Below are 25880 nucleotides of genomic sequence, written 5' to 3' on the forward strand. Positions count from 1 at the left end.
AAGAACACTGGAGTGGGTTGCCATTTCCTTCTCCACGCTACACATATTATCTAATTTAACATCAATCCTGTGAGACAGGAAACTAACACTATTACCTCCGTGCTATAGATGAGGAAACAGGCACAGAGACGTTCAATAACGTACCCAAGGCCACAGAAGTATGAAGTGGCAGTGGAGTCAAGATTTCAACCTGGTGCTCTGACCCTGGGCTCCTCGCTCTCAAATCCTTGATCATTATTTACTAACAGCCCACACCCTGGACCAGGAGGGACCCAGCTCTCTCTCTTGAGTCTCCCCTTAATCCCCTCCCTGTTGTTACAGCTGATCTACCAAGCCCCTGAACTTTTCTGCTCTCATATCCAAGCAGCAGCTCTTACCAAGGAAATGGGAGAGAGACGGACTCAGCTTCTTGGGAACACTGGGTCCACACACCCCCGCCCCCCCCCCCCTCCACGGGCTTCAACCCAGCTGCTGGGACGGGAGATAGTGGGCCGAGGAAAGGGCGCCTCGGCCCCGGGCAGCCTCCTGAAGAGGAGTTCTCGGCCGAGGGTGGCAACTCTGCAATAGGAGCTGCCAACATGCAGACTGTGCAGAGCCCAGGGGTGGGAGAGCCCTGAGAATAAGAGGCGAGCGTGGGCCGGGCGTGTGGGGAAGGTGTAAACACAATCTGCTCCCACCAAAGCCAGCCTGCTCCCTGGGGGAGAGAGCCCCTCCCAGCCAGCCCACATGGCACCCCAGCTGCCAGGGCCTGGGCAGCCTCCAAGCCCGGCAGACACCTACCCCCACCTCCAGCAGCCCCTTCCTCTTGCTTTCCCTCCCTTCTTCCGGCTAATGGTCCCCAGGGGCGCCTTCACCTCCTGGGCAGGCTCTGAGAACAGGGCTGCAAAGGGGTGTCACTCTGTGGATGTGTGTCTGGGCGGTGAGCCAGCCCTGGTACAGCGAGCCGACCTTGCTCTGACAGTTCCTCAGCCCAGTGGAAGGAGACAGGCAGAGAGCGGCAGCCAGGATGAAGTGACAGGAATATGGCAAAGAGATTAGAGAATGAACGCAAAGGTAGGATCGGGGAGCACAGGCCAGGTCCTGGGAACAGTGCCCTCTGGCCCTCAGCCTGTGAGTCCTGCCACCAGGACGGTGATGCCTCTCAGAGAAAGACAGGCTGACGAGAGCTGAGACAGGTGGTCACGAACTTGCGGCCCATATCAGGCGGGCAGTGGGGCTCTGACTCAGCTCCAGCACGGAGCTCCTTCCCCTGGTGCGACCCTTACCCTGCCTCCACCCTGCCCTACTTTTTGAGGCTCCCACGGAACTGCCAGGCTCCCTGCAGCAGGCTGTGCCTCCTCCCTGTCCCTTGAGAGTGGGTTCCCCGAGTCTGCTGCATCTCAGCCTTCCCTGCTGTCTACAGAAGCTCCTCTTTCTTGAAAGTCAGGGAGCAGGGCTGGCCAGGCAGAGGCCTCGCTCCTGGTGGGAGGGTGAGCAGTTGGGGCTGGAGAGGGAGGAGAGATGCACGTGGGAGGAGGGGGGCTTGGGAAAATGAATGGCCGCAAGGCAGTGTGCAGCAGCTGCCTGCCGGGTCTGCGCCTGGATCTCAGGGAGCAGAAGCGGAAATCTGCTTTTATCTCCACTCGGGATCAGGCAGGATCGTAAAGAGAGAGAAACGGCAGAGCAGCTGGGGGCAAAGGAGGCCACCGCCGCCGCTACTGAGCAGTCAGCAGACTGACAAAAACAAGTGTCACGCTTCTCCCTTCCCACATGCTACTGCCCAGTTGGAACACAGGCTCACATGCATGCGCGCGCGCGCACAGAACAAGCTGTGGGTTGCTTCCATCCAGCTGCAGGCAGACACCTCATAGACCCAGCTGGCCCTTCCTAGTGATCGGTTCAGCAGAGCCGCCAGCAGGGTGAGCTCTGGGGAGCTCTGGGGAGCTCTGGGGACCGGGCAGCGGCAAATGTCACAGGACGTGAGTGCCACTGCCGCCAAGTGACACCATACAGCTCTGGACAAGCTGAGCTGCCAGCGATGGGTGGCCAGGCCAGCGAAACCGCTTCTTCCCCTGAGCAGCTACAGGTTCCAGGTGGTTTCAGGAGGCTTGCACCCCTCCTCCTTATGAGCCTGGGGTCCCCCACTTTCTGGCTGAGTGACGCTGGGTAAGTCAGCGAACCTCTCTGCGAGTTTCCTCTGTTTCTGAACCGTGGATGATCGCGTGACCAGCCTGCATGGGTTATTGTGAGGGTTCAGCAGAGGACGACAGGCAGCCCCTCCTCGGCAAACGTGAGGCATGGCTGTCCCTCACTTCTGGAGTCCCCTCACTCCTTACTGTTCCCTCCTGTCACCCCCTAGGTGGCAAGAGTTGCCCCAGAGTTAACAGGGCTGGGGCACCCCACTGAGTCCCTCTCTCTGGGTCGCCTCCGAGGAAGGGAGCCTGTCCCAGAGCTCAAGACCTCCAGCCCTCCCACCTGCCTGACCAGGCCCACTTCTCCAGGAGCCCCACGCTAGGGCCTAGGGTGGTGCAGACCAGTGGTCCGGGCCAAAAGGGGAGTCTACCTTCTCGACAACTGCTTTCCCTGGTTCCCGTCCTGCAGCTGCTGCTTCCAGCACATCGTCCTTCCGGGGTGGGGGGCACGCTGGGACTTGAGCTGAAAGAGAAAAACCAGCTGATGGGCTGGCTCTTCCATCCCAGAGCGGGGGCTTGCATTACAGAGTGGGCATCCCAGAGTGCCACCTCCCTAAGAAGTCCTCTAGACAGCCCTCAGGCCCCCAGCAGGACCACCACCTCATCCCCAGGCCTAGAAAATGCTGTTGAGATGACCCCTCATTCTCTTAAAACTAACCCTTACGTTGTGACCTGGAACACAACAGGCTCCGGGAAGGAGGCACCGGAAGGAGTCCACCCTCCTACGCTCAACCTCCGACGTGACCACAGCCTGACATGCTCCCATGCGGCCAGGCTTTGTGGACTCTGTGTCCTTCCCGCCTTGTCCCCAGCCCTGCCCTCTGCCCTCGAGGCTGCAGACCCTGCCCTACCTGCCGTGGCCAGCTGATCCCAGGCCCTGGGGCTGAGCTCCGCCTCAAGAGACCAGGGCTTACTTCAGAGGCTCTTTCTCCCTAAACAGGAAAGAATATGGAGTCAGAGGACTGGGGGGGATGACCCGCCCCTGTTTCCAGTCTTTTTCTCCCAGCCCTGCACCTAGAGATTCACCCTACAATAGAGGAACAGGAGCCCCCCGCTCCCAGAAGCTAGTTGGAATTAACAACAGTGGAATTGGAGAGCAGAAATTTCCCATCTACCACCGCCCCCCGCCCCACTCCCCACTTCCAGGCGAGCCTTCCGTGGACCCGCTGTCTGCGAGAGGGGTAGATGGGAGGCCAGTTTCTCCAGTTAGCTGAGTCCCGAGGAGTTAACAGTCCTGGCAAGGCCACAGCAGACCAGGCCCGGCCAGATGGTCCCAGATTTGGCCTTTTCTCTCCTGACAGGAGCTCCAGGGGCATTTCATGTGGAGGAGATGGACTCTGAAGTCAGAGACCTGCCAGTCCCACGTCAACCACAAACTGGGCGGACAACCTCTAGCAAGTCCTTTCCATCTCCCTCTCCCTCCGTTTCCTGCAACACTGACAAAAGCCAGAAATACTTGAAGGGCCGGACCTCTGGGGCCAGGGACTCTTTTGAGTGAGTTAATGTATGAGAGCCCCCCAGGGAAGAATAAAGCAGTGATGTCATAACAGCAAGAGAGAACCTGGTGTTAATTGAGCAGTTACTCTGTGCCAGTGCATTATAATGGTTATCTCACTCAAACTTCACAGAGACCTTGCAACCTCTCTGTTATTAATCTCAGTTTACATATAAATAAAAGATTACATAATTCGCTCACAGGCTCTCAGTAAGAGGGGAGGTGGGATTTAAACTCAGGCTGCCCCACTCCAGGCTTCCCTGGTGGCTCAGTGGTAAAGAATCCACCTGCCAATGAAGGAAACATGGGTTTGATCCCTGGGTCGGGAAGATCCCGCAGAGGAAACGGCAACCCACTCATTGCCCAAGAAAGCCCATGGGCAGAAGAGCCTGGTGAGCTACAGTCCATGGGGCTGCCCAGTGTCGGACACAACAGCCACTGAGCATGCATGCCTGCCCCACGCTAGACCCAAACCCCACAGTGAGGACCAGGGCACTTTCCTGGAGGACCAGTGGTTAAGACACTGCCTTCCAGTGCAGGAGGTACAGGCTGGATCCCCAGTCGGGGAACTAAGAGGAAGGGCATCACAGAAATGACTCCGCTTCCTGCACAGGCCCTGGGCTTCCTGGGGACCAGGGGAGGTCAGAGAGATGGAGTTGGGGGTGGGCGGGGAGCCGGGGAACATGGTTCTGACATTCCAGACCTAGGGGAATCCAAAGACTGAGAAGTAAGACCCATGTTCTATTGCCCATCTCGAGCTATCAAGGGGTCACAGCGCAGGCACGTTCCCCACACCCTGGACGAGGCATGGGGCGTCCAGACAAGCGTGCGAGTGCATGCTGTCTGTCTCAGCCATCGGAGCCTGTGGGGAGACAGCCTCTTCCCAGGGTCCCCCGAAGCCCAAGGCCATCACACTCTGTCTTTCACGGGGAGTAAGAGGAGCAGTGCTAGGGGCTCAGAAGAAGCTGTTACAGGAGAGAACGTCCCTCTTCAGCTAGGCCCCCACACCAGGTGGGCCCGCAGGCACAGACCAACATCTCCCACAGTGTGTCCCTAACAAATATTGGTCGATTTTTCAGTGTTTATTGTTGGGCATAGAGCCCCTCTCATCAAAGGACACTAGTCACCCGGGGAAGGGAAAGTCCAGACGTTACCCCCCCGCCCAAACTTCACCCCTTCTAAAGGCCGCATGGCTTCAGAAGAGGAAAGAGTTAATTTTCTGGCCACTGGAGACAGCGTCCTGCCCGCAGGGGCTGCCCAGCCAATGGCACTCGGTGGCGGTGACGTCATGCGCCTCCCGCGCCTTCTATTGGGGACCAGACAGCGAATCCTGCTGGAGGTTCGGGCAGTGGAGCTGCCGAGGCTGGGCGGGGCCGCGGGAGAAGAAGGGGGAGGGGAAGGCAGGCCGAGCATCACAGAGCTGCTGATGCCTCCTCCCTCTCTCCTCTCCCGCTGCACTTCCCAACGGCGGGGCCCTGGGGACCACCCCACTCTCGGACACGCAAGACAGAACAGTTTGGGTCCACAGGGGAAGGCTGGGACTCCCATACCCAGCTGGAGAAAACAGACATTCAGCCTACCCAGTAGGCACACAGGGAACAGGCGAGCTGGGGTGAGGGGCCAGCCTGGAGCACACACACGTACACACACACACACACACACACACACACACGTACACACACACACACACACACACACACACACACACACACGTACACTCCAGGGCCTGGGCAGGGAGTAGGGACAGTGGCAGCCTCCTTCGTGACGCCCTCCCTGCTCCACCCGAGGCTCTTCTGCCTTACCTGCCTGACGACTGGAGGTCTGTTTCCAAGCTGCTGCCCGAAACTGCCCCATCGACTCCATTGGGCTCTCTGCGGGAGGGAAAAGAGGTCGGCAGAGCTGTGGGTAACACCCAGATCCCAGAGCTCAGACCCCAGACCCCTCTCCTGCTTCTCTGCAAGACCTAAGCCATATTGGGTTCTGGGGACCGGAGGCCGCAGCCAGCACCTTCGAAGAACTCGGAGTGCCCCCTACTCCAAGGGGAATCCTCTTAGGGCTCCCCGGCAAGCCCCTCCCAGCCTCCCTGTGAGTCCAGGCAGCCCCTGCCCGCCTTCAGCCCAATCATTTTCCCCCATCCCAGCCCGGGCCCAGTGATTTTCTCACGGTTGGACCCGGTTGGCAAATCGGCGGCGCCAGAGCATGGCCAAGGTGCTGAGCAGGAAGAGGGTGGTGCACATGTCTCAGCTGCCCCATCCCCTCCAGACCGAGTCTGCAGGAGAAGGCCAAGATGGCCCCCACCAGCTCTCCCGAGCCCCTGCCCTCCGTCCTGAAGTTCCTGCTGGCGATGGATTAGGAGGCTTAAGCTGATTAGTGGGGTCAGCAGACCCGACCTTGTGAAGCCTGATTAACCTCACTGGGCCCAGGTTGTCCCCCCAGTGGCTGGGTAAATCGCCCTCTGTCTGTTGTGGATGTAGATATGACTAAGCGCTGGGCCTGGCCCTCTAGGGGCTTAGAGTCTAAAACAAACTCCCTGGCAAGTTAAACAAATGGCCACCACCCACCGCGAAGAGACTCAGGCGATTAAAGACGCCTACAGAAGTCTCTGGGAATTACAAGCATCAGGAGACACTTCAGAGAGAAGTTGGGCTCTCTCATCTTGGCTGAATTTGCAGGGGCTCAGGGAAGAGTGGGCCCCCAGACAGAAGACTCTGCCAGGGCTGCAGGCGTGAAAACTCAAGGCATGTTCCAGCAACTGAAATTCGAGTATTGGTGGAGCCGTGATGTCACAGGGGAGATGTCAGGAGGGGAGGAAGAATATAGATGATGAAGCCAGAAAGACAAGGGAGGCCAGGGAGTGAAGGGCTGGCTAAATGGTTCACTGCTAACCTCTGGACAGTCCTCACCCAACGCTTCCGATTACATACCCTCTTCAGTTAGAAGCAGAATTTAAGTGTGCACTCATGAAAGAAACATATAGGTACACTCATAAAGGAATTATATGCATCCACTCATGAATTATACACCATATTACTGTGCAAATGCAGTCCTGCCACCAGAGACATGCATAAAGCTTGTAAAGATTGAGATGAAAGTAAATTTCTCCTACTTTCTGTCCACATCCCAGGGGAACCTCTTGGGCCGCCGTTTGGAAGGCCACTGCACTGGCCATGGGAAGCTCTCGGAGGAATTTCTGAGGTGGCCCAGCACAGCGTGCTCTGCCTTGGTCCAGGCAGCATGCGCAGCACAGATCAAAAGCGAGGACACAGGTCTGGAGTGGCCTAAGCGACGAGCCCACCCATTCTCCTCTATCCCTCTCCAAGACCCCCAGAGGAGGGCACTGGCGTTGCCCTCCCTCAGCTGAGACCTGATGGCAAGAGACCTCCTGCCAGGGTTCCAGCGAGGTACCTGGACCCTGAACTCCATCGAGGCCCAGACCTGGGGCTGTGCCAGGGCACTCTACTTGGAAACATGATTTTTTAAAGAAGCACATCGACCAAAGCTGAAGAGCCAAGCTACACCTCTTGCAAAACTTGAGCAGTAGACACAGAGTTGGAAAAGCAGGGTCACCAGGAAGCCTTAGGGAGAAGTGGACACACCCGACAAGTGCCCTCGCAGCTTTCAGATGCTTGCAGCCTCTGGCTTCAACTGGGAGTCAGAGGTGGGACCCCCACCGTAAGGGTGGCTCTCAGAGGTACCGTCCCTACTCTGGTCCAATCGCGCCTCCCTGAGAAGCCCACCAGGACTTGTCTTCTCCACCCACAGAACCCCTCCCTAACCCAGGCCCTGGCAGCTGAGATGGCTCCGATGTCCTGGCCCTCCCCAGGACTTCTTGACATCCTGCCATCCCCACCGCAGGGCCCTTTTGCCCAGTTGGCTGCCTCTCCTTCAAACTATGTTCCTCCAGGGCCAGCATTAGGGGAGTCCCAGGTTTTGGCCTGCCTGTGTCATTGGTAAGTCACCCAGGGCCTCCAGGGCCTTCTTTCTGAGGCCACGTGCGTGCACCGAGGGGGAGGGGTGCTGGCGGGAAGCAAAGAGGGGCTCAGACCTCTTGGCCGCTCAAGTTCGACGGCCGCCCTCCTGTCCCCGCACCGGGGTTTTCCTGTAAGGTGTTGGAGCAGGGAGATGACTCCAGTCCCAAACCCTTCGGAGTCTGGGGTCCGGAGCGCTGGGGGTGGCGCCAGGGCCCCGTGGCTGGCTCGGGGAAGGCGGGAGTCGAGCCGGAGCTCAGCTCCCACCGCGGCGCTGCCGGAGGGGCTCGCCTCCGCCCCGTCGGGCTCGCGGCCACGCCGCAAATGCCCGGGAGTGTTTGACTCAGAGTCAGTTCCCTTTGGCGGGAAGGGTGCACACACGCCCCCAGCCCCGCACCAGCGCGGCGCACTCCTGTGCGGCCCGCGCAGCCCGCGCCCGGTGACTGCCAGCCCCCTCCTCCCGGGACCCCCAGTACCTCCGCCACACCTACGCCCCTGCCCCGCCCGGCCATCAAACTCCGGTCTGGAGGGCGGGCAGGCGCCACCCGCGTCGCCCCCACCCCGCCCATCCTTCACCTTGCCGGAATTGGCTCACGGACACGGGTTTGGGGGTTTGGAGCGGATTTATTTTTTTTCACATTTTTTCCAGCAGACCACATCCCCGCCCCCCGCTCGCGGTCCCCCGCCCCCTGCACATATACCCTACACACGCGCACACACACACACTCACACACACACCCGGCGCGCACAGACAGACACGCTCCCTCCCTCCGGCGCGCTCTACCACTCGCCGCCCGCCGCGCACGCAGCCGGCCCCGGCTCCCCGCGCCCCGCGCCCCGCGCCCCGCCGTCGCCGAGCGAAGCCGGGCTGGGCTTGGAGCTGCTCATGGAGAAAGTGCCGGGCGAGATGGAGATTGAGCGCAGGGAGCGGAGCGAGGAGCTGTCCGAGGCGGAGAGGAAGGCGGTGCAGGCGACGTGGGCCCGGCTCTATGCCAACTGCGAGGACGTGGGGGTGGCCATCCTGGTGAGGTAGGTGTCGTCCCGGCCCGGCGACGGGCCCGGGGGAGGGACGGCGGCAGCGGCTCCGGGCAGAGGCGGGCTCGGCCCGGGTCCGAGCTCGGGCGCCACCTTCCCAGCTGCGACTGGGGCCCGGGCCGGTCGGGGGATTGCGGGTAGCCTGGGGCGGCTTGGGGTGGGCGAAGCCCTGGCCGAGCCCTTCTTAGCTCTGGGCGAGGGGCTCACCAGGAACTAGGAACCAGGCACAGAAGGAAGGCACCTCCATCCCCCTCCTCTCCCGGGCCTCAGAACTCCTGGTTCAGCCAGCCTTGCCTACCTCGCCGCGACCTCAGCCACCCGCAGCTGTTTTGGACACACGTTTTACGGCCTTTCCAATAGAGGTCGTGGGGGCTTCCCATTCTAGAGACAAGAAAACTGAGGATCAGCCAAAGAGGACAAAGAGGAGCAAACCCTTTTCTCCAGCTCAGCCCCTTCCCGTATGCAGAGACCTGGAAGGGCTGCGCAAAGGGCAAAAGAATAGAGGTCAGAAGAAGTGGACCCCAGAGGTCCCGCTTTCCCAGCTGGTCCCTTCCTGCCCCTGGGGCCAGGCCAACAGGGAGCTCCCAGGTGAGGTGCAGGTGAGTGGAGAAGTAAACAGTCCCCACGGATACAGTCCCTGCTGAGTTTGATGGAGGGAAAGGGAGAAGCTTCAGGAAACAGGGCCCCATCCTGAACCCCAGGTCTGGGGAGGAAAGGTCATGGGTCTTGGGCTCAGGGGTCATTCAGGAACCACATGCCCCCAAGGGATGCACACACAGAGTGACACTGTTATTCACACTCCTACACACTAGTCAGTGCACATGCATGCCATTCCCACAGAGTGCATAAGCTAGTACCTGACTACTGCTCCAGATCACTGCTCTCTTCCCACACATGCTTGTCCCTGGGGGGTGCAGGCAGGGAGGCCCCAGACCCACACTCACCCCCAACTCTCTGTCCTTGGCAGAGGGAAGCTATCAAATCTAGGACAGATCGGGGCAGTCTTTTGGTTTAAAGATGGGGTGAAACCTCCCATTGGAAAGGACAGTTGAAGTGCATGCCTGTCTCCCAGGCTTGGCCCCATCTCTGGCTCCTCTTTTTCTCCCACACTCTCTCCCTTCTGCCTCCCCCAAGCCTGGGACCTACCCAGCTCCATAATGATGTGCCCTGATTCCAACTTAGAAACAGATTTTGGAGGAAAAAAAGAGCAAGCAGCACTCTTGAGGAGTTCCAGGAGGGCGCCCAAGGAAGAGACAGCTATTTGGGCAGCTCCCAGGCTCAGAAACAACCAGGGTGGTGGAGAAGGCAAGAGGGGATTTCAGGTTCCCAAGCCATCAGACATGGGAGGTGCATCTCTGCACTATCGAGCACCCACACGGTGGGTCACAGAGTCACAGATGCGCCAGACTGCATCCTGCCGGGGGGGGGGGGGGGGTGGCTTTTAGCACTGAGGTCTCAGGATGCACGCGGAGGATACCCACACGGGTCACCAGGAGGAAATGAGGTGAGGTTAACAGGATCATGGCTATTTTTTGTCCCGACACCCTGCCATTTGCCAATAAGGACATGAGAGGAGGGCATGGCCACCCACTCCGGTGTTCTTGCCTGAGAATCCCATGGACAGGAGCCTGGCGGGCTGCAGTCCATGGGGTCACAAAGAGTCGGACACGAATGAGCGACTAAGCCCAGCACAGATGTGTCCACAACTCCGCTCCTGGGATCCCACCCAACTTCCCCAGGAAAGGGGGGTAGGGAATTGCCGAGGAAGCAACTGAACCCCGAGGTGTTTCTGGAGGGTCTGAGCTCTCAGCAAGGTTTTCTTTCTCTCTCTGTGTCCCTCTAGTTCCCTGGGGGGAGCTGGTTTCTCAGAGGGGACTGGGTTGGGCTGGGGAGGTGTTTACCAAGTGCGCAGGCCCACAATTAACCCAAGAAGAAGACCAAGATAGCAGTTAGATCTGGCTTGCTGATAACCCCCGGCTACACTTCACCTGACCCCACCTTGGTTGCCCGGAGCCCAGCCCAGCCTGGGAGAGAAGCTGGCGGAGCAGACCCTCCCCCAGCCCCTGTTCCACCAGCCTCCCTTTTCTTTCACTCCTGCACCTGCTATCTGCCCCAGGGTGGGTGGTGTTAGGTGGCAAGACTGATAAGCTTCTCAGATCAGGCCCCTCCCCAGATCCTACACCCCACCAGTTTTGTCCTGACCACCTCCTGTTTTCACGGGCCATCCACAGGCCAGGTGGAGCCTGAGACAGTAGCCCTGGGGCCAGTCTCACCCCCTGAGGAGGCAGCAGCCACAAGGAAGGTAGCAGAGGGGCCGCCCAGACCCCACACCTCCTTTCCCTGCAGGAAGAGTCCCAGAGGGAGCACCCATGCTCCAGGAAGGCTCCCCTCCCAGTTGTAACTGCCGCCTTCCCCCAACGCAGACAGGCCTATTTCAGGCTCTCTTGGAAGCCCAGATGCCTCTGGAAGCTGAGAAACTCCCCAAGGCTGGCCGCTGAGGCTTCTCCCAGCAGCAGCGCAGGCCGGGACTGAGAGGGTCAGGAGTAAACACAGGGGCCTGGGAGAGACCCCAGGATGAAGGGGCAGAGTGCAGGCCCTTAGACTCTCATGGCTCAGAAGAGGGACCTGGCAGGACCGTCCTTCCTTGGGGCCATAACGTGGTGCTGGGTGTTGTTGGGCAGCAGACCCGCTGGGTCCCAGGCCACCATCCCCAGCAGAGCAGCCTCTGAGATGGACTGGGGAAGTCATCAATGTGGGAGCTGCTCCGGCTCCTTCCTGGTCCTGCTACCCACTCCGCTGGGCAGCCTTGGGCAGCAATTCCTCATTGAGGATATGGAGATAAAAACAGTGCCAACCTCAGAATGGTATCCCAAGGATTTATGAGATCCTATAGTAAGTGCTCAATAAATAGCCCCTGTTACCTCCTCATCATAATACCCACCTGGTTGTGGCATTAAAGGAAACCCGACAAATGGACATGCTCTGCATGTTGGTGTTCACCAGCCAAGTAGAAATTAGTATTCTTATTGCCGTGTAAGATCTCCAAAGTCAGAGATTCCCCATTTAAAGCCAGATTGCGTTTTTCATAGCTGTCCTTCACTATGATGCTTTTTTCCAATGTATTTTCAGACCCATCACCTCATTTGTCCTCACCAGTATATCTGTGAAGTAGCGAGCAGTGGTGCAGGGACTCCTCTCACACTTTTGCAGACAGAAGGTTGTGAAGTGATTTGTCCAAGGTCACACTTGGCCTCTGAGAGGGGCCCTCCCAGCTCTCCATGTGGACTGTGTCCCGGTCACTCCCCCGCCAGCCTCCGTCTCGTTGCCTGCAAGGGTGGCGGGGGCCAGCTGTTCTCCCTGCATCTATCCCAGCTCTCAGATCTGAGACCTGCCCCAAGGGTCATTTTAGCAAATTACCAGTTCTCTCTGATCACAAAGGGGAACACTCCAAAGGTGTGAAAACAACCTGAAAAAAACAGGTCCAAGACGGTCCCTCCTTTTTCTGAAGTTTCAGTTAAGTTACATAAGTTCTGATCGAGTCTGGCCACGTACCTCCCTGTCCCTACTGGGAGAGAGATGGAACGCGAATGTCATCACCATCCTGTAAACCGCAGGGCCCTGGGCCAGGGTGAAGGGTCAGAGGGTGCGTGAGACCCGGGCTCTGCTCTGGGGCTGTGGGACCGAGACGGGTAGAAAGGGAAAAAGGCGTGAAAGGTGGCAGGGAACCCACTGATGGCCTTGGAAGGAAAACAGTCCCCCTGGCCCGGGCTGTGTGCTCCTGGAGAGGCCCGACTGACACACGGAAAGAAGGAGGGAGGTGGTCCGTTGTGTGGAAGGGCAGGCCAGCTCACCCGAGGAATCTTTTACCGATGCTAAGTGAAGCTGTTGGGCTGGTGCATAGGGACAGAATATGGACCCCGTGTTGGAGAAGCAGGTGTGGGGCAGTTTCTAACAAGCCTGGAATCTTAAGGAATTTTGACTGTGTCCGGTAGGACAATGGTGAGCAATGGAATGTTTCTGAGCGGGAGAGCGACCCAGTGAATGTGACGTGCTGTGTACTTAGTCGTGTCTGACTCTTTGCACCCCCTGGACTGTAGCCCACCAGGCTCCTCTGTCCATGGGGATTCTCCAGGCAAGAAAACTGGAGTGGGGTGCCATGCTGTCCTCCAGGGGATCCTCCCCACCGAGGGATCGAACCCAGGACTCGTGCATAGTGGATGTGATATTTGGGGGGAATTAGACAATTGCAGATAAACCCGAGAGGGAAGGGGTAGATCACCCTGGGGTCTGCCCCAAGGTGTGCAAAGGCTGGCTGCAGAGGTCAGATGTACAGACAGACTGGAAGGACTTACAGAACCACACCAGGCAGGTGACATCAAGTGATATCTTTAATTAAATCAACCGATGACTGTTTACTGCAGGCTGAGGAGGGAGGCAGGGAAGGGACGAAGTGAAGAGGGAAGGGACGGCATTGGGAGGAGGACTGAGTCTCATTTCTTCCCTTCCCTTCCCTTCCGTGACAGGAGTTAAGTCATGGTTGGGGCCCTCCTTTGTTTAGGAAGAGAGCTCTGACCTTATCATAACAAAGGCCTTCACGGAGCACCCTGCGTCCTCACTGCCGGGAGCTCTCTCATTGCCTCCTCCCAACATCCCACAAGGACTCTCAAGAAAGGAACAGCGGTGCCCGTTTCGTGGATGAGGAACTGAGGCTCAGAAAAGTTAACTGCCCCCCAGATCAGCACCAGCCCATGATTCCCAGAAGGCAGGCTCTTACCCTGTGACCTGCAACTGGAGCAGGCCTTGAAAAACGTGTGGTGTCTGGGAGGAAGGCAAGAGGCAAGGGAGCAAGGAAGGCAGAGACCTGGGAGAGGACATGCAGATCTGACTGCTGGAAAAGGCTGGGACCCAGGGAGGGGCTTCATGTCCACCAGCTCGGCCAGAGGAAGGGCCGGTGTTTGAGGGACGGCTGCACGTGGTGGCATGGGAGTGGGTCCTGCCTCTCGCCCCTCACCCTCTCCCACCTGTGGGAGCTTTGGGGACCAGACACCCTCAGGACCCAGCCCCGTCCTGCTGCCCCTACTGGGCCCTCCCTGCGCTCCGCCATCATCCGAACACTTCAGGGTGGGGCCCAAGGCCGCCCCCTGCTCAGCGCCTGCCTGCTGCCTCCTGCAGGTTCTTTGTGAACTTCCCGTCGGCCAAGCAGTACTTCAGCCAGTTCAAGCACATGGAGGAGCCCCTGGAAATGGAGCGGAGCCCACAGCTGCGGAAGCATGCCTGCCGGGTCATGGGGGCCCTCAACACAGTGGTGGAGAACTTGCATGACCCCGAGAAGGTGTCCTCTGTGCTCTCCCTGGTGGGCAAAGCCCACGCCCTCAAGCACAAGGTGGAGCCCGTGTACTTCAAGGTGGGTCCCCAGATGGGCGCTGCCACCCAACACCAAACCCCATTCGGCTCCCGAGCCCCACAGTCAGCGACAGCCCGGGGTGCCACCCAGCCTCGTCCCCCGGCGTGGCTGTCCCTGGGAGGGGCAGCAGGATGGGGCTGGGTCCTGAGGGTGTCTGGTTCCCAAAGTTGCCAGGTGCTGTGTCCTGAATGATGCCCTCAGCCAACCACAGGATTCTGCGGGCGGCTGGGGGCGGGGGGACCCCAGGGTTCACTCCCCGCTTCCTTTTCTTCGTTCTCAGATCCTCTCTGGAGTCATCCTGGAGGTGATCGCTGAGGAATTTGCCAACGACTTTCCCCCCGAGACGCAGAGAGCCTGGGCCAAGCTTCGCGGCCTCATCTACAGCCACGTGACCGCTGCCTACAAGGAAGTGGGCTGGGTACAGCAGGTCCCCAACGCCACCACGTGAGGAGGCAGCCTCCCTGCCGTGTCCTCCCCTGTCCCCCGGCCTCCCACCTCTTCTGACTCCCAGGGGCTGACCACCCTCCAGGGCAGGGACACTCCCAGGGAGGGTGGCTCTGGAGTGGACAGAGAAGAACAGGCACGATAGGAAAAGGCCCACTCATGCCAAGGGCCCCAAACGGATTCTCCCTGGGTAGAGCCTCCCCTCCCCTAGAACTTGGGGGGCACACAGAGCACCCCAAGACCGAGGCTGCCCCAGGCAGAGAGGCTCGGAAGGTTCCTGGCAGGAGGCTGGCTCATCAGGCCCAGAGGCAGCCCAGGCCAGCTCTGGCCACTTCCTCCCCGGGTACCCATCACATGGGGCTGTTTTTCATCTCGTGCTGAGCAGCGCTCCCTCCCGCCTTGGCCTCCAAGCAGGCCGGAGCCAGGAGAATCACGGGGATGCACGCACGTGCCGAGCCCACTCGGGGCCAACGTGGGTGTCCCTCCCACGCACACCAGCAGGGTGGGTGTGGGGGAGGGTTGCTTCCCGGCTGACTCCGGAGTCCACGTTCCCAGTTCTGGGGTGAGGCCCTGGGGACGGGCTCTGAGAGGGTGGCCAGTAGCCTCCGGGTGACTCCAGCTGACTTGGAGCACTCGGGGAGGGCTGGCCCCCAGACGTGGCGGCTGGGAACACTCCAGCCTCCCTGGGCCCCCTTGGGGCTGGGGCTCTGGGAGCTCAGTGGAGGGGCGGAGGCCAGGCCAGGCTGGAGGCGGGAGGGGGGAGAGGCGCGGGGGCGGGAAGGGAATGGGAAGCAGGGGTCAGCCAGAGGCTCGGGACACGCGTTGGAGAGAAACAGTCCCAGCAGTTTCCCAGGGAAGAGGCGGCGTTCCCCCTGCCCCCTCCGGGGCTCCAAGCTGGGAGCTGGCCCGTGGGGCCGGCCGGACCTCTGCTCGCAGGCGTCCCCGCGCAGCTCAGGTCCTCCGAGGGCAGCCTGGCGAGGCCCTGCCTCCCGGCCTTCCTGCCACTGACCACCCTGGCCCCCACCTTCTCCTGCTGCCTTCCCTGCCTCAGCACCACTCGAGGGAACGGAGCCCTCGGGGACTGCTGGCAACAGCCAGGGGGCCGCTCCAGATGTTTGCAGCTGGGCCCTGGCCGGCCCCAGACCTCAGAGCAGATGGACAGGAAGCCGGCAGGCGGCTTTTTACCTGCTCAGGAGGTGCTGGCAGGGCCTGCAGAGCTTCCGGAAGTGCCGGAGGGGCCAGGAGAGGGTCAGAAGGAGGAAGGGGGTTTGCCCTCCCACGCCTCTCCCCAGGCAGGCTCTGCCGCCAAAGAGGAGCTTGTTTACAGCCAGGAGAGGAGACTTCCTGCTTCTAGAGAAAAGGGCTTTTTTATAGGGGCCTGGAGGGCCGGGGAGAGAGAGCTGGCCGGTGCGAGTGAATCAGAGCCACATGGACAGCATTTCCCGACACGAAGCCCCGTCGCCTCCCCTCTCTTGCCTCAGCCGGACCCCTGGGACCGAAATCTTGCCAAACCCTAAACATTAGGAAACCGCCGAAATCTCCCGCCTCCCCCATTTCTGCTCCTGTGGGCTCCGTGGAGATGGGCCACCATGGGGACTGGCCGGGGCCCTGCACCTTCCTGGGCCCCAGCACCCCACGTTTCTGGGGGAATCCCCTCATCCCTTTCCACACTCTCATCTCCTCGGGGCACAGATGTAACCCCCAAGAGAGTGTGTCTGCCTGGGCCCAGGGCCTGCAGGCCCAACTACTGCTGAGTCCAAACGGGTTCAGAGGGTGGGATGGAGTTCCGGGGCAGAGTTCTAGAAGGCCTCCATCTAGCTTCTCTTATCAGAGACGCAATATTCGGCCAGATGCCACTGTTTATTGAACTGTCTCTGCTTAAGGGTGTGTGTGGGTGTGTGAGCGTGTGTGTGTGGGTTTGATGGGGGCAGTCAGGAGGTGGTGATGGGGGTGGGGGGCGGTGAGTGCCAAGGGGACACCCATGGGTGGCCCGAGGGGGTACCACAGGCCAACCTGGGAGTGTCCACATCTTACAACTGAGGACAAGCACTCATGTCTATATGGTTCGTTGTAGTTTGTGAAACACTTTCAGGCAGTTCCATCACTCAGTTCTCATGGAGGTGGGCGCTGCAGGCAGGACTCAGGATTTAGAGGAAAAGAGCTGAGGCTCAGGGGGCTGGCGGAGGTCGTACCGCAGGTTCCTGGCAGAAGAGGGCCTTAGAAGCTGGGTACAGTGGGCTCCTTTCAGGGGCCCCACATGGGTCTCCAGGAGGGTAGTGTCTGTCTCACCAGTCCCTGACCCCTGGCCCCTCCGCAAAGGTCCCCTGGCCCCATGCCGAGGCCCTAGTAACCTGTCACCTCCTTCTGTCTCATCCACAGCCCACCGGCCACGCTGCCCTCTTCGGGGCCATAGGACCCTCTTCTTCTCCCCCGTCCCTGGCAGCACCTTGAGCAGAAGGCCGAGTTCTGAAGACCCTCCATCTCTGGGTGCCAAGGAAGCTGGAAGAATCCCTGACTCATCTTCCTGGAAAGAGGCTGCCTCCGCCTGGGCCACAGTCCCCCCCGGAGCCACCGGGAGGTGATACCGGCTACCCGGATGCTGACTCCAAGGGCGCCAAAGCGGGTGGCCTGTGGGGATGGGGGACCCTCCCTCCTTGAAGAGCCGGGCACACCCTTCTTAGCTTTTCTACTCACTGTTAGAGACCGGCGGGGATCAGGGACAGGTCTGTGAGTCACTCGAGGAACGAAGAGGCCTGTTTCTATCTGCCTGGCCACACGCCGGTCTGGTCTCCGCATCACTTATCTAGAGTACCATGCACACGTCTATTGCATATACAGATATATTCTATATCCAATCTCTATATAAATATATATATATATATACATACATATCTTATAATGTGTACAGTGGGGCCCAGAGGTACGTATGAGGCTTCGGTTCTGCTCACCTAGGGATCCTGGCAGCTTCTGGGCAGAGATCAGAGTGTTCTGGAAGAGACAATGGGGGTCCCACAGATGCACAGAGAGGGCCACATGGCAGGGCGGAGGCAACGCAGCTCGCCAGCAAAGCCCAGACCCTTCTCTCTGACCAGCTGCCCACATCCCAGCTCTCGAGACAGAAAGGTTTTGGTGCGCCCTACCTCTGCCCCCTACCAAAGGAGGTGGCTTCCTGACTTGCCCCCAGATGGGCCGGGGCAGGCAGAGGGGGCCGGAAGTTCTGGACGGGGTGACTGCAGCCAGCAGGGGAAGGGCCGCGGTCAAGAAACCTGGAATGCCAGGTTCCATCTGCCTTTGCCGCTAAGACAGTGGGAGGGAATCCAGGCTGCTTATCTGCCAGGCAGGGCAGTGGTGATTGGACCAGATGCCTCTGTCTCGTCCTGGCACTCTGAGGGCCACGGGCCTTCCCTCCCCTGCCTCACCTGGCTGCTGGCTGGTGGTCGGGCCTGTCCATCCATCCAGGTCGGCATTGCTGGGATTCCCCCGCCCATGTGTGCCCCTGGGTTGTGCGTGTCGTCCTCAAGGATGCTTCGCTGCTGTGGTTTTCATGCTCGCCTCCTCCCGTCCCGTCTTCGTGCAGCCGTCTGTGTAACTGCCTGTCCTCCTTTTGTAGTTTCTGGCGTTTGTAACCAGACCCAGCCGTGTCATTAAACAGACTCGTTCTTCCCGTGTCTGTGCACACTCCTTTGGTCTTTTCCTGCCATCTGCCCCTCGCCTCTGTCTCCCCATCCTGAGTTAAAGACCGGGGCATTTTTCTTGGAAGGTGACCTCCCCACCAAGGGCCCCCCTCACCTGCGTCTCAGCCTTGGCTGGTCGCGGGCCCCTCTGACTGGGGCTCAGGACGGTGGTGCGGATCCCCCTGGTGGTTCAGTCGGGATCACAGAGCTGCAGACTGGAAGCTGGGCTCTTGGGGGTGGGGTGGGGCAGAAAGGGAGTCTGGGCTTGTTTTAAAATGTCCGGGAGACTTTTCACCTTTTGTTCTGGAAATCTCCCTGGTGCGGATAGGATAAGCGAGGGAAGACTCCAGGGAGAGATGTTCGGAAAGGAAGGTCCTGCTAGTTTAGTGAGCCAAGCAAGCCAAGGGCGAGGCCTTGACCTTCCAGACCTGAGCTGGCTGTCCCATACCCTGCTTGCCGCATGAGGTTCATGGGTGGGGTAGCCTGTGGGCGTTTGAGAAAGTCTGCCCTTATAAGCCTTATCCCGTAGGCCCACCCTGAACCCTCAGCTCCCAGCCCCTTCTGTCTCCCACTCCACAGCCTCAGGCCAGGCCTGCCCAGCCCCCACCCCTGATGGCGGCCACAGTCAGCAGCACAACTCCCCGAGGAGCAGAGCGACCGGGAGGTCACCACCCCCGGGGTGGGCTGCAGGGGAAGCAGGAAGCAGCGTCTGCCTCTGGGGAGGGCTCCGGCTGCCTGGGAAGATTCAGCTGACACACAAGGAAAGTCTCATCTCTCCAGGCCGTGAACTCCTTGAATGAAGCCTGAGCCTCCACTGCCTGGACCTGGCACAGCCGAGGTGCTGGATAGCAATCCAGGGAATAAATAAACTCCACTCTTAGAAAGCAAGACCAGTACCTGGGGCCAAAAATGAGCTGGGCGCTTCACCGATACAGGAGGCACGTGCAGGCTGGAGAGGATGGAGCGAGGGCAAGGCTACTCCAGGGACAGAGCGCCCGGCTCTGCAGGGACTGTCTCCCTACGCTGTGTGACCTTGGGCAAGTCACTCAGACTTTCCGAGCCATGGGCCACCTCTAATTTAAAATAGGAGTGAACATGAGACCTGTCTTGCGAGGCAGGCATGAGGAGACCGAGGATGCATGCCATGGTCCTGGGGACGTGGGAATGCTCAGGACAAAGTGACCGCCAGGTCATTGGAAGCAACAAAGAGAAGGACGGCGGGGGTGGGCAAGGAGCTGGCTAAGATGAGTGACTGCCAGACTTCCAGGTTCCGGGCCTCATGGTCCCTGGTGGGCTCAGACTGAGCCAGAGCCAGAGGGCTCTGGGTGGCGGTGGGGACCTCGTGGCTGTGGTCCCCACAGTGGCTGTGGCTAAGAGAAGGGACATCTGTGGTCGGAGGTGGGGGGTAGTCTCTAGAAAGAAAAATCCCTCCCCATTTCACTTCTCTTGCCCAGAGTGTGGTGAAGGGGCCTCGGAGATGGGAGTTTTTCTGGAATGCGGCTCTGGAGAAAGATTCTCTCCACTGCCCACCCCACAAAGAGGGGACATTGGCAACTGGTGATTTACCCTATAGTTGGGGGAGGGGTGTTGCTTGAGGAGGGGCCTGATAAAAGTCTGAACAGAGGCGATGATGCTCGGAAGGGCTCACCGGGTCCTGGTGGGTGGCAGGCTGGAGGCAGGAGTCTACCGGGTACAGGAGCAGTGACTGGCGTTTTATTTTGTGCTCTGTGCTGAGGAATAACCTTGTCGCCGACCGAGAAGAGCAAGTGGGTCAGCTCCCCTTGGCAGTGAGCGATGGGGTGTCAGGAACGCGAGTGCAGAGGCTGTCTCCTTCCCTGCCACGCGGACCCAGTGAGGCAGCCCCACAGTGACGCCTGCTGGCCGAGGCGGGAACGTCACGCGGGAAGAAGCCTCAGCCTGAGCGGGCGGGCCAAATTTTTCCTATTTTCCTTCCTCTGGGGCTCACGTTCCTCCGTCTATTTATTTTTGGCCGCGCGTGGCTTAGTTCCCCGACCAAGGATCGAACTCAAGTCCTCGGCAGTGAAATCCCAAGTTTTAACCACTGGACCAGTGGGGAATTCCCTCTCCCTTGCTTTAGAGGAAGTGGTGCCCCAACCAAGCCTAAAGCCAAAAGAAAAAATGTACACCCCATGTATATTTATGAAAATATCCTCCCCTGTTTTGACCCAAGTGGGAAAAAAGTAATTTTTAAAAGACTATACACAAAGCCCCACATTTGCTAAGCTGTTAGGTTACCAACATCAACAGATAAACTCACTTAATTGGAGACACAACAGCCTCGCAGGGGTTACCAAAATAAACAACGGGGACTTCCCTGGTGGTCCACGGGTTGAGAATCCACCTGCCAGTGCAGTGGGCGTGGGTTCGACCCCTGGTCTGGGAAGATCCCAGCCCCGTGCCACAACCGCTGAGGCCCTCATGCCCTAGAGCCCACCCTCTGCGACAAGAGGAGCCACCTCACTGAGAAGCTCGGGCACCGCACCTAGGCAGTGGTTCTGCTGGCGGCACCTGGAGAAAGCCCGTATGCAGGAGCAGAGACCCAGCGCAGCTGGAGGGGAAAAAAACAGTGGCCTTTGTTTAAAATTTTTAATTTTTTTTGTTCATCATGGATATTTTTGTTTTAATCAAGTTTTCTTTACTATTGTATTTATTTCCTTTGATTACTGCTCCCACCCTTAAATATTGCGTCCCAGGCAAATGCCTCACTCATCTCACTCTATTCTCAGCCCTTTCTCAGTACATCCTTTAAGACATCCCAACTGAAAAACACTCATCTTTGGCCTCAAAAGTTTCCCTCCTCCAACCTTCCAGGGCAATGGGTTTCAGAGCGGCTCATCTGATACATCTGGTAAAAGCACTGTGGCATCAAGATAAGAGCCTGGACCGGGATGGTCCCTTAGGGTTGGTGACACTGGGTTGGAGGTTTTGGTGGCGGGAAACAGAAGTCCACTAAGGCTCACAGAATAAGGGGGTCTGGGAAATGTGCCGGTGGTCCAGAGGTTAGGAGTCCACGCTTTCACTGCCGAGGGCTGGAGTTCGATCCCTGGTGGGGGAACTAAGACCCCACAAGCTGTGCAGTGCAGAGAGTCAGGCCTCGGGGAATCAGGAAAAAACCACACGGCCCAGCCTCGCTGGAAGCAAGGACCCCAGCACAGCTGCCCAGGAGTCTATGAACCGAGCAGGGGCCTGGGAGAGGGCAGCTCCAGGTCCAATGATCCTTCGGGAGCAGACTCACCTTTCCATGCTCTGAGGCTCTTCTCACCCCCCCTTCTTGCCTCAAGCCCCCTGAGCACCTCATGCGCACTGGCTTCTCAGTTAATGACCTTAACTCTCACTTCATGGAGACGCCTTCGCCGCCCCCCCCCCCATCTGGTCTCCCACCAGAGGCACAGCCCACCTCTCCGTCTTCCCAGGTGAGTCCTGTAAGAGCCACCCCCTCCCTCTGGAGCGCTTCCCTTCTGCCATCTTGGCCCTTGCCCTGTCCCCACTCTCCTGACTCGGGGTCCCCCACCCCGTTCCATGCCTCTTGGCTTCTGCTCCTCCACCGGGGGTCAGGCTCCCCTGTGTCCACTTTGCATCTGTCTTAACCACTCACTCTGGACGCTGGCCAGGACCCCCAGGAATACTCTCTGGACAGCTTCTGGTTTTGTCTCACCCCCTCAGCCCATCCCCCACCCACCATGGCCCCTTCTCGGCTCTTCCCTTTTCCCCTGACCTCCGGGGTGTCTTCCGATACTGTCTCATCGGTGAGCTCACCCAGGCCCCAAATTTAAGCCCCAGCTCTGACAGCACCATTGTGCTGCAGGCTGCAGTGGCCAGCTGCCCCCTGAACGCCCTACAATTTAACCTGGATGAGCCAGAACTGTTGATGCTCCTCCTGCCAAATCCTGTTCTTCCTGGCGATTTTCCCCTAGAAAGTGGCCCTTCCACTCGCTAAGGTAAACAGACCAGAAACCTCAGACCCATCCTCACTGTCCTCTCTTGCAGTCCCTCACATCCTCACATCCAATCCCTCCATGAATCGTGTCGGACCAACTTCAAAACTAGATCCCTACTGGGTCTCCTCCCACCACCTCTGCTGCTACCCCTGGTCCAAGCCTCTGCCCCCTCCCTCTGTCTCCTCCACGCCGCTTCCCGCAGCCATCATCGTCTCCGCCACCAAGCCGCGGCTTTAAAGATGTTCTGCCACTGGGACTTCCCTAGTGATCCAGTGGTTAAGAATCCACCTTGCAGTGCAGGGGATCAGGGTTCGATCCCTGGTAGGGGAACTAAGATCCCACATGCTGAGGAGCAACTAAGCTGGAGCGCCACAACTACTGATCAGGAGTCCATGTGCCGCCACAAAAGATCCCACAGGATGCTGCTAAGATCCAATGCAGCCACATAAGTAAGTATTAAAAAAAAAAAAACCAGCAGATTTTATTCACAACTATTGCAGTTGGGGGAAAGAGAGCTCAGTTTAGAACCAGCTCAACTCTAACACCTGGTGGGTGAGTGGAAATTTCCAGCCAAGAAGCGAGAGTGGGAAGGGGCGGGGAGGGGGGAGGGGGGAGGGTAATGTAAGACTGTACATCCTCTGTAATGTGGATGTTAGACTGCTAGGGGGCGACACTGGGGCGCGGATGTGGCTTCAATGACGGGATCCTTGGGGAAGGCAGGCGGGGCCTCAGACATCATGGAAGGCGGGGCCTCAGACATCAAAACGCGTTGTGGAAGATGAGGGTGTAACGGATTCTAGCTAAGCCAACTGAGCTGGAGGCTAGCTAAAATTGGACAATGCAGATGAACCTAGAAGTCCAGAGGTCAAGCCTAGTAGTAGAAAGATCGGGAAAGTCTGAGTTACAGCTTCTTTGTCACTTTCTCCCTCAGCCCCTGATGGCTCAGTGGTAAAGATTCCGCCTGTAATGCAGGAGAAGCGAGTTCAACTCCTGGGTCAAGAAAATCCTCTGGAGAAGGAAATGGCAACCCATTCCAGTATTCTTGTCTGGGAAATCCCACGGACAGAGGAGCCTGGCCAGCTGCACTTCACAGGGCTGCAGAAGAGTCTGCTATGACTTAGCGACTGAGCACACACAGCCTCAGACCATAGGGGAGCACCAAGTACCACCACGAGCCAGGGATGAGTCCTGAGTAACTGCACAAGGGCAGGTGGGCAGGCCTAGCCCGGGGTCCTCCAAATGGACTGGTCTCATGGAAAGAGGCAACACCCTCACAGCCCAGAGTGTCCTCAGAGCCCCTCCTGTCTCACCCATCCCTCCAGTGTGGACTGGGGGGAAGGTAGTGAGGAGGGGTGGGGGAGGGGAGGAAGGAGGGGGAGAGGTGGGCAGAGGGGGAGGGGAGGAGCCTCCAGGGGCAGGTGGGAAAGTGAGCCCTTGACCTCATGTAAGTCCAAAGACAGAACGTGCAATACCATTCCTTGTTAAAAGCAACAGTTTTATTATGCAAAAACCAAAAAATTTAAGTGCGCTTCAGAAAATGTAGCCTCACCCAGAATCCATCACCCTCGCCCAATCTTCCAGATGTCTTTTGTACACATTAAAAATTTTATAATGCTTGAAATTTTTATACGTAGCTTTAAAAATAGCATTCACGAGGGGGGTGTTGTATGATTAGGAAAGCAATACATGATCATTGCAGGGAATTTGGGGATGAAAGGAAAACACAAAAGAAAAAAGTCACCTGTGATCCCTTCAAGCAGAGGCAATTCATTACTGTCAGCGTTTTGGTCTAAATCCTTGCAGCCTCTTCCCCGGGCTGACATACCTCACACCTGCCATGTACGTATTGCGTTGTACGTTAAGTTGGGATCCTATGGTTCACGTTGATTTCACCGAGATCTCTTTGCTAAATGGCGCCTCTTGGAGTTTGTGCAAATCAATGCTTCACGTCCGGGTCACATGGTGACGATGACAGCTGACTCCACAGCGGCACATGTGCCAGACATGTTTCCAGGGAGATTCTGGCCCTTAGTTTGTGTGTTTGGTTTCTTTTGTTTGCTTGTTTTATTTTGTTTTAAATTTACCTTGGCTGCACTGGGTCTTCGTTGCTGCGCACAGGCTTCTCTAGTTGGGGCGCTCAGTCTCTAGATCACATGGGCTCAGTAGTTACAGCACGAGAGCCTAGTTGGGGCTTGTGGGATCTTAGTTTCCCAACCAGGGATGGAATCCGAGCCCCCTGCACTGGGAGCGTGGAGTCTCATCCAGTGGCCCATCAGAGAAGTCCCTGGGTCCTCAGTTTGAAATGAGCCAGGGAAGGAGGCCACCGTCTCCTCCCAGGCAACCAACCCCAGCCTGCAGTTTCCACTCCCACCCCGGTGTCTTCTTCTCCACTTAGCACCCAGAGAATGAATAAGACTGTATCAGCCCTCCACTCACTCCCATCAACCCCCCCCCACCACCGCCCCCACAGCTTCACACAGTCACACTCAGAACGCAGAGTCCTGGCCCGGCCCGCTGGATGGCACCGTTTACCCCAGGGCCCATCTCTCCAGCCTCGTTTCCGTCTCCGTGCTCCAGTCCCACTCACCTCCCTGATGCTCCTGAGAGGCACACGTGCCCACTCCCGCCCCAGGGCCTTTGCACCTGCTGCTCCCTGTGCCACAGTGCTTTCCTTCTGCCTCATCTCATGGCTCCATCCTTCCCTTCACTCAGGTCTCTGCTCAAAGCTCATCTCCTCAGAGAAGCCTTCCCTGACCACCTCTCCAACACAGCGGGCCCATCCCATCCATCTCTCTGCGCCCTGGTCGAGCTTTCCTGTGGCTCTGACCATGACCTGATATTACACTTTGGCTTGTCTGCTTCCCTCATTGGCACAGCCTGCCATGGGGGCATGAACCTCACGTGTCAGATCCGGAGTAGGATGAGGTGAGTGAGGCACTCGCCTCAGGGGCAAAACTCACGGGGCATCTCAAAGCCCAAAAATCAAGAGAAATCTTTTTTTCTGTCCACACTCAGAGGCATGTGGGATATTAGTCCTCCAGTCAGGAAACGAACCTGCCTTGAAAGTACGGAGTCTTAACCAATGGACCACCAGCGAAATACCAAGAGAAATCATATTTTAATGCATTTCTTTTTTTTTTTTTTTTTTCCAGCCATGCCCCTTGATTTGTGGGATCTTGTTGTCTGACCAGGGACTGAACCCTTGTCCTTAGCAGTGAAAGCACAAAGTCCCCTGGACCACCAGGAAAGTACCCCCTGCAATATTTTTTTTGTTGTTAGATAGAAGTTAATGCCCACAAAATCCGTGATGGAAAAAAATCAACATTTTTAATGAAGTCAGGATCCATTTTCCCTGCCCTTCTGTCCTGTTTAGAGCCGTCCAGCCACAGCTGACGCTGGGAAACATTCCTGAATGAATTAAGAACAGCCGGGGAGAAAGCGGAGTCGGGTGGAGGCGAAAGACCAGCGGCAGGTGGACAGAGGGAGGAAGGACAGAGAGGAGGGGTCGCCCCCACAAGGGCCAGGCCGGGAGTCTGGAGGAGCCCCCTGCCGGGAATGCAGCTGGGGAAAGAGGTTATTAGGTGCAGTCCTGAGAACGGGGCAGGGATGAGAGGCAGGGAATTTGTTACTCGAAAACTGGGCTCGACTCGGTGGACGTTGCGCCAAGAGACACAGTCAAGCCAAACAGCGGGAGAAGGAAGCATTTATTACTTGCAGCAAGTAAGGAGAA

At 58.2% G+C, this 25880-nt stretch overlaps 1 protein-coding gene and 2 long non-coding RNA genes across 5 annotated transcripts; 2 read left to right on the top strand and 1 right to left on the bottom strand.

The window, feature by feature from the left end:
* The first annotated feature begins 456 nt into the window (after positions 1–456).
* LOC113877918 lies at positions 457–3731 on the top strand. 2 transcript variants are annotated; one of them, XR_003506862.1, is made up of 2 exons: positions 457–1053; positions 3473–3731. It is a non-coding gene; the product is annotated as an uncharacterized LOC113877918 (long non-coding RNA). The 2 variants fall into 2 exon arrangements; XR_003506861.1 differs by lacking the exon at positions 457–1053 and adding an exon at positions 1086–2145.
* On the bottom strand, positions 2104–3105 carry LOC113877919. The gene is made up of 3 exons (XR_003506863.1): positions 3023–3105; positions 2543–2634; positions 2104–2210 (listed from the first exon to the last, which is right to left on the bottom strand). It is a non-coding gene; the product is annotated as an uncharacterized LOC113877919 (long non-coding RNA).
* A 4612-nt stretch (positions 3732–8343) lies between the features above and the next one.
* Positions 8344–18185, top strand: CYGB (cytoglobin). Of its 2 annotated transcripts, none has more exons than XM_027518588.1 (4): positions 8344–8663; positions 13842–14073; positions 14354–14517; positions 16897–18185. In XM_027518588.1, the coding sequence occupies exons 1-4, from the start codon at positions 8521–8523 to the stop codon at positions 16928–16930; spliced, it is 573 nt and encodes a 190-aa protein (XP_027374389.1). In that variant the 5' UTR covers positions 8344–8520; the 3' UTR covers positions 16931–18185. The 2 variants fall into 2 exon arrangements, with proteins under 2 accessions (XP_027374389.1, XP_027374388.1); XM_027518587.1 differs by having other exon boundaries at positions 8350–8663; positions 14354–14491.
* The last annotated feature ends 7695 nt before the right edge of the window (positions 18186–25880 follow it).

Source organism: Bos indicus x Bos taurus, chromosome 19, assembly GCF_003369695.1.
Source record: "Bos indicus x Bos taurus breed Angus x Brahman F1 hybrid chromosome 19, Bos_hybrid_MaternalHap_v2.0, whole genome shotgun sequence".
Classification (NCBI taxonomy): domain Eukaryota; kingdom Metazoa; phylum Chordata; class Mammalia; order Artiodactyla; family Bovidae; genus Bos; species Bos indicus x Bos taurus.